This window comes from Macadamia integrifolia, unplaced genomic scaffold (genome assembly GCF_013358625.1).
Source record: "Macadamia integrifolia cultivar HAES 741 unplaced genomic scaffold, SCU_Mint_v3 scaffold_198A, whole genome shotgun sequence".
Lineage (NCBI taxonomy): Eukaryota > Viridiplantae > Streptophyta > Magnoliopsida > Proteales > Proteaceae > Macadamia > Macadamia integrifolia.
In genome coordinates this window covers 238957-246484 of record NW_024870639.1, presented here as the reverse complement: position 1 = coordinate 246484, position 7528 = coordinate 238957, and the positions used below count along the sequence as shown (strand labels likewise).

Below are 7528 nucleotides of genomic sequence, written 5' to 3'. Positions count from 1 at the left end.
ATCTGCTGTTGCTTAAAGCCCAGCCCACGTATAAACATGCCAGCAGAAACTTATCTGGGCCCTGGCCCATCAAATAAATCCAAGAATGGACTCGAGGTATTTTTTTTTTGGTCAGAAGCCAAAGAGGGAAAGTGATTCAAAATCTGAGATTCAACGAATTGCTGTGACTTCAGATTTTCCCTTCAACAAAAATGAGGAAGTGTCTCTTGTGGGGGAGTCAGATTCCTGAGCATGCACAAGGGTCAATGAGAGTGCACGAGAAAATATCAACAGAGACATCGTTTTCTATTTCATGGGGGTGGGTCGATCATTTCACCCGCATACGTCTAGGCACAGGGGCTACACTCCCCCAATTGCTAGTACTTTCCTGCTACCAGGGCTCACAGCCAAAGAAATGGAATCTCAAGAGTATTTTAAAAAATACAAAATTGCAGCAGGGTATTTATGAACACAAAGGGAAGTGAATTATTCCATTTCTTTCGGCTAAAAGCCCAGTTAGCAGCTTATTTTTTTTTGCAAACTGGAGGTCTGGCAAAATAATAACTTTCGATTTTGACCTCAAATTACAAATAGTAAAAAAATTAGAAGGAAAATTCATGAAAATATGAAAGGATATAAAACCATCATTACCTTGAAAATGTTGTTATAAAATCTATTTTCACAACAATATAACAAAGTTTGAGTGCCAACATCCTTGGCCTCTCTAAGAAGGCACAAAATTTGGTGCCTTGCATATAAGATGTTGAAGAAATCTTTAATCCAGAGAAGTTGGATGCACTAAGATGAAATTTTTGGCCTGTAACTGGAGAGCTTAGGAGCAGAAGCAGGTCAGTTGCTTACCTTCTTTGTTCAGTTTTATCAATTTTGACCTGGTTTTTATTAAGCATATCATCATTCATTTGTGTTACAGTGATTGAAACTTGGCCAGACTTGGAATCCAAATAAATTTCATTAAATGGGGATATTTACAGCATACGAACATGAGCAACGGAGAGTATTGAATGAAAACTATGATTACAGTAGAAACAAAGCTACAAATCCACTAGTACCTATACTATCCATCTTCATAATGCAGATGGGTTGATGCAGAAATTATCAAGATGGAGACCCAGCTACCTTCTTATAGGTGTACCATTTGGAGATCCAGAGATAGAGCAGAAAGTTAAGGATGCTGAGCACAGTCAAGAGCCAGTAGAAGTAGTCGAGGTGGCCCCTGTTGAGGTTATCTGGTATCCAACCAAGTCTACCATGACTAGTAGTTATTTTTGTAATGACGGTTACGAGCACAGTGCTTAGGTAGCTACCAAAAGCCATAGTTGTAAGTGAGAGGGCAGAACACATGCTTCGCATTGCATCTGGTGCCTGGTCATAGAAGAATTCCAACTGCCCAATGAAGGTGAACACCTCTGCACATCCAATAAGGAAGTATTGTGGAATCTGCCAGAAGATCGACATAGGCAGGTACTGACGGTCATAGTAGTTATACTTCCTCACCATATTGAGCCGTGCAACTTCAGCAATGCCTGCAGACAACATTGCAAAAATGGAGATGACAAGACCAATTCCCATCCTCTGCAGCTGTGTGAAGCCGTTTTTGTGACCAGTATACCTTCTTGCGAATGGAACAATAATGCGGTCATAGACTGGAGCCCAGAATATGACACTGATGGTGTCGAAGATGGAAAGTGATGCTGAAGGGATCTTGAAATTGGGACCGATGTGGGGATCCATGGTGTTTCCTTGCAGAACAAACATGGTGCTCATCTGGCCATAGACAGTCGAAAAGATAATGCCACTAGCCCATATTGGGAGCAGTTTTATAAGGGATTTGAGCTCCTCAACTTGGGTGACTGTGCAGAGTTGCCATGGGTCTACCGATGCTTTCATGCGGTCCTCCTGAGTCTCCACAGCCGACTTGTCAAAGAAACTGAAGAAGACTGACATTAGTTATATATAGGGAGAAGAGATATTATATATCAATAAATCTATGACCTATCCAGATGAATGTGGCAATGCAAAGAACAGCACATTCAAGGGTGGAGAGCCAATTTGGATTTGAAAGAGAAACTTGAATTCAAATGTCATGCAAAGAGAGAAAAACTCACACAAACAGAAACAGAGAGTGTGTGTGTGTGATTTTACCAAGGACCCAAGTTTGAGGATTAAACATGAAATGGAATGTGGAGAGCTTTCAAAACTTCAATTTTCAATGAACTCACCTCATTGCTTTTGTGTGATCAAGTTTGCGACTTCCTTGGATAGCTGACTCCTGGTCTGTAGTCTCAAAAAGAAGGGACTCATCTGAAGGAACTTTTACCTTGATTTTCCTGAAGGATGCAACTATGACCTGGAAAATTCTTGTCAAGGGGCTGCCTCCAGGCCTCTGATGGCGGTACAAACTGGTACCTGAGAAGAAACTAACAACTGCAATAGCCATGGCAACAGCTGGGACTCCAAAACCCCACCCCCAGCCAACATTCATTTGTATATAAACCAGCACCGAGGAAGCAATGAGAGCACCAATATTGATTGAAAAGTAAAAGTAATTGAAGAAGGAGCTCTTCTTTTTCTTCTCATCCTCGTCAGTTTCATCAAACTGATCTGCTCCAAAGGAGGAAACACATGGTTTAATTCCACCAGTCCCAAGAGCAATGAGGTAAATTGCCAGAAAGAAGACCCCAACTTGAGTCTGTGTAGGGTGGCAAACACCATCACTGTTGCACGATGGCTTTAATCCAGGTACAGCAGCAGACATTGTTAACAGTGACATCCCCTACAACCAAGTGAAATAATATCAATATTTTCATACAGCAATGATCAATGAGGAAGGAAAAAGAGGAATATGAGAGTCTCCGAAATCAATGTCACTATATTAGACAATGGTCGTTTTTAAACTCAACAATCTAAAACTCTCAGCTTATTCAAGACTTTGATAACATTAATGGGTTGATTGGCTCTCATCAAACAGTAAAGGAGAAATTCAGCCCTCAAAGGTTTGACAAAGTAACAAGTCGCCTGGTGAGAGTACGCCTTGTATAATGTTCAGTTTGAGTTCCTAAGTATCCAAACCACAGGAAAGATTTCAGTTTGAATCATTCTTACCAAAAAGTACAGGATAGAGAAACTGGCAATTGTCCAATATCTTCCCAGGTAAGCATCGGCTAGGAAGGCTCCAAGCAAAGGAGTAAAATAGCACGTTCCAGACCAATTGGTCATATTATTTGATGCAGTGACATTTCCTTCATTGAGACGAGTAGTAAGATAGTTCACCAGATTAGTGCTCATGCCATAGTATGCCAACCTTTCGCAGCATTCATTCCCTGTGAGCACAGAATGAAGTGTTAAGGATCTCAGGGTAATCAGTATACCATGACAGTGCATGGACAGAGAACCATACCGAGAATGAAGTAACAAGCCTTCCATCTTCCAGTGTCCTTCTTAATTGATGGTTTTTTATTTATGTCTGTTGTTCCATCTCCTGTATAGATATCATCTACTGCCATTGGTTTGGTCTCTCACAGATGATGTATCAGTTACCCTGGTTTGTGTTACTTTCTTTCCTGCTACTTACCTACAAGCTTCCATGAAGTCAATGATCAGTAGAATGACCCATGTAGCAGAAATACTGAGAAATATTGTATGCCAATCCTACATAAACTCATTTCGTGTCAAGGGTTATGGTCAGTGTCATTTAGAAACTTTTCAATGATAGTGATTTCATTCAACTACATTAAAACATAGTAAAGTCACAGAACTAGAGAAGTGAAACATCAATGGAAAAGGATAAGCAAGAGAGAAAACTATATGCTGAGAATTAGCCCTCATTAAGATCATCACAATCCAGTGTTTTGTTCATTCTTTGTGTTGCTTCATATCAAAATTCGGCTTCATTAAAATCTGAAAACCAAAACTACTGTTCCTAACCTAAGCTAAGGGTTTAACTTTGAAGATCCACCGAAATGATAGAATAAGAAAGGCTTACAAATGATAGTTTTAATTCCAGAAAGTCCATGACCTGATAATCCAAATATCCCATACCAATGAAGAAATTGAGAAATCCTCCCTTCTCCCATTCTTCTCTCCCCACAAAACAAGACCAGTGCAACACAAGGCACTGGCTTTCATATAAAATTTAATTTCTTCTTCCTCTTCTTGTTTTATTGTTTTTAATCAAATAAGTCATAAACAGAGTCCTGAGTTCAGACCCAAATCAATTAACATACTCTAGTAAACGAGTAAAATAAAAGATTCAGAAAAAAAAAAAAAAAAAAAAAAAATCCATGGGGCATGCACCACAACCTTTTGTAAAAATGACAAAGAGATAAACATTCAATAGTTAGTAATCAGGAAATATGAATTCCATCTGATACAGTAGAATCATCAGCACCCATAAAACTAACACAAAGTTCTTAACGAAATATGTTTGAGAGTGATTGCAGACAAGGAAACCCAAAATGCTGTAATGGGTTCCAATTGGATACAAACAAAGATGATTACCTGCAAAAAGAAACAGAGACTGTGTGGGTGTAGCTCTGAGAATGGGAGAATCCCTTATGACACTATTGGACCCAAAAGAGAGAGAGAGAGAGAGAGAGAGAGAGAGATCCCTGATTCCCTATGGAATCTGCAAGGGAGAGGTAAAATAGGAAAGAAGAAAGGTTCTTAATGTGGTGATTTAATTAGTAGGCAAGAGAGATAAGAAGTAGATGCGAAAATCCGGGGGAGAGAAAGAAGGAAAGGACGGGAAGGGTATTCCTCACCGCATTTCCCCCTTAGTTTGTGTGCCAAATCACAAACCACTGTTCTGCAAATATCTTGTTCCACAAATTGAATGGGTTTACAACAATAATTAGTTGTTTAGAACACTAATCAAGCTGCCACCTGCCTTGACAGTTAATCCTCATATGAACCAACCCGAACTGCCTACTTCCTCCGTTGATGTATCTGGACACTCTTGGGAAAAAAAAGGGCATATTCAATGCACAAGGCTTCCGTCAGGATACAGGGAGATTCATAATAATACACAATCTTACCCCCGTTTTGCGGAAAAGTTGTTTCCAACTCAAATCCATGATCACTTGATCCTAATTTAACAAGTTACTGTTATAGCAAGGTATGGCCTAGACCTGAACACTCTTCTCTTGCACTCCCTCTTATAACTTATTAGTGGACATTTCTGGTAATCTCTTTTGATCCAAATGCAATGCTCTCCATCAGTGGATTTCTATTTATGAATGATGGGTTGGCACCTCTCCTCTTAGGAAGCCTAACCTATGACAGAGAGGCCTACCATTCTTGGCATAGTTATTGCACATTCAAATTAAGCTCTATAATATGAATTTGACGTGTCTTGATTCATGGTGACCTAACTCGATGGATTCAGATCCTCTTCAGCCGAGGTGTGGTTGAAAAGGGATCAGCCAAACACAAAACAGGAGAGAGAGAGAGAGAGAGAGAGAGAGAGAGAGCCATTAGAAGATACAATAAGCTTCCTTGGTTAAATTCATTCCGTTTAATGCTAAGGACTGACCACCCAGGATTTCCACAGTAAGAATAATGAGACAACAGTGAGAATAATGAGGACCGCAGCTTATATGCCTCATTTAACTGATTCAGAAGAGGCAGGATAACTGAAAGTGAATACTACTTATAGATGAAACTATTTTGTTAACCAGAGTCTCTCTCTCTCTCTCTCTCTCTCTCTCTCTCTCTCTCTCTCTCTCTCGTTTCGGTTGGTTTTACATTTTGACAAGGTGCAAATCAAACCAAATCGGATAAGAATCAATAAAAATCAAAATCATTTTGTACTCGATTGAGTTTTACTGGTTTCTGTTTGATTTTTGTTATTCGATTCACATTCGGATTGTAGTGCCAGTTTTAGAAAATGGTTTTCAATTCTATTACATAATGTGTTTAATTTTGGTTCTTGTAGAGAAAATTAGGTTTCTCTTTTGTACCCTTTAACTCGATGCCTTTTATACCTAATTTGAGTGAAATTTGGTTTGTAGTGCCAGTTTTGGAAAATGGTTTGCAATTCCAATAAGTAATGTGTTTAATTTCAGTTCTTGTAATGCAAATTAGGTTTCTCCTTTGTACCCTTTAACTTGATTCCTTTTACACCTAATTTGAGACTATGAACAGATAACGAAAGGTTTACCATCTCAATATATATTGTGGTTTCTTTACTGTACATTCTTACATCATAAAAAGTCACCTTAGAAATACAATCCCTTAGAAACAAGAAACCAACATTTGCTTGAATATTTAAGGGTAATACAGAAAAATGGGTTTATTTGGTTCGATTTTACTAAACTCTATTGGGTTTAGAAATGTCAACATTTTGTGCAAAATAAATCAAATTGGGAAGAGAACCATTTCAATAAGAATCGAATCATTTCTCTAGAGTCCGGTCCCCGTTCGATCGTAAAGTGATGGTTTTAGATTCATTTTGACACTCAAAGACAGTCCTAGACTGGGAGCGCAAAGTTTAAATCATGCTTTCTAGTCAGTTTTAAACTTGTTATTACAAAGCATGGCAATCAAATATAGAAAATAGAAAGCAAAGAAGAAAAGGTTATGTGGTTCAGCTAAAGGCCTTCATCCACAGGAGAATAGAAAAGAGTGTTGATCTGATCCGAGGCAACTCAACACTCCTCTTCAAGTTGGAGCACGATGACATGGATGCCCATCTTGTTAAGAAGAAAATGATTTTGCTTATGACTAGGAGCATTAGTACAAATATCTTTGTAAAGACTGGATTTGGATGTAATCCGATTGATATTTTAACTGATGGTAAATGGAATATAAATACAATACAATGCAGCAATTATCTCCATAAGATTTGAAAAGTTACCAAAACTGTTTCCCAAGGTTCGTACTACATTTCCTATCTTATCTCTATAATGAAAATACAGATTTATACAAATATATCTTATCTCTATAATGAAAATACAGATATGTACAGATATATCTTATCTCTATAATGAGGAGTCAAGTGTAGACAGCTAGATGCGTTTGGTTATATAATTCATTAGAAGGTCTTTCTAGTGAAAAGTGATTCTCTCTCTCTTCTTCTTTTTTTTTTTTTTTTAATTGTTTGGTTGTTTTTTGAGTTGGTTATTTTTAGAAATACTAATTCATTTGAAACACCTTGTAAAGCTAAATGTGGTTCATTTGAGAAATAAGGTAAATAACAAAACTCATAGTTGACAGACATAATCCTGGCCCTCATATAAATAGTCCATGTTAAGTGGAGATTCAAAAGAATTACAAAAATCGGGATGGGTAAGCAAACAATTATCCGAAAAATTTTAAAAATAAATATGATTCCACAAAAACACTCTCTATGGACTCATTGTCAAATCCGAAATGAAACTCTAACGAATTATGTAACCAAACACATCCTAAGACTCCCCCCAAGGTGGAACATGAAGGTCCCGAATGCCCAGCTTGGACTTGAGATGTTGAAATTGAGTCTGACCAAGTGACTTTGTGAACAAATCAGCCAAAGCTATCTTGGAAGTGCAAA

At 38.1% G+C, this 7528-nt stretch overlaps 1 protein-coding gene across 2 annotated transcripts; it reads right to left on the bottom strand.

Annotated features, from left to right (window-relative positions):
* Positions 1 to 930: 930 nt before the first annotated feature.
* LOC122071230 (protein NRT1/ PTR FAMILY 8.1-like) lies at positions 931 to 4980 on the bottom strand. 2 transcript variants are annotated; one of them, XM_042635549.1, is made up of 5 exons: positions 4498 to 4980; positions 3398 to 3571; positions 3103 to 3320; positions 2220 to 2773; positions 931 to 1927 (listed from the first exon to the last, which is right to left on the bottom strand). In XM_042635549.1, the coding sequence occupies exons 2-5, from the start codon at positions 3501 to 3503 to the stop codon at positions 1096 to 1098; spliced, it is 1710 nt and encodes a 569-aa protein (XP_042491483.1). In that variant the 5' UTR covers positions 3504 to 3571; positions 4498 to 4980; the 3' UTR covers positions 931 to 1095. The 2 variants fall into 2 exon arrangements, with proteins under 2 accessions (XP_042491483.1, XP_042491484.1); XM_042635550.1 differs by lacking the exon at positions 4498 to 4980 and adding an exon at positions 4300 to 4448.
* Between the last annotated feature and the right edge of the window lie 2548 nt (positions 4981 to 7528).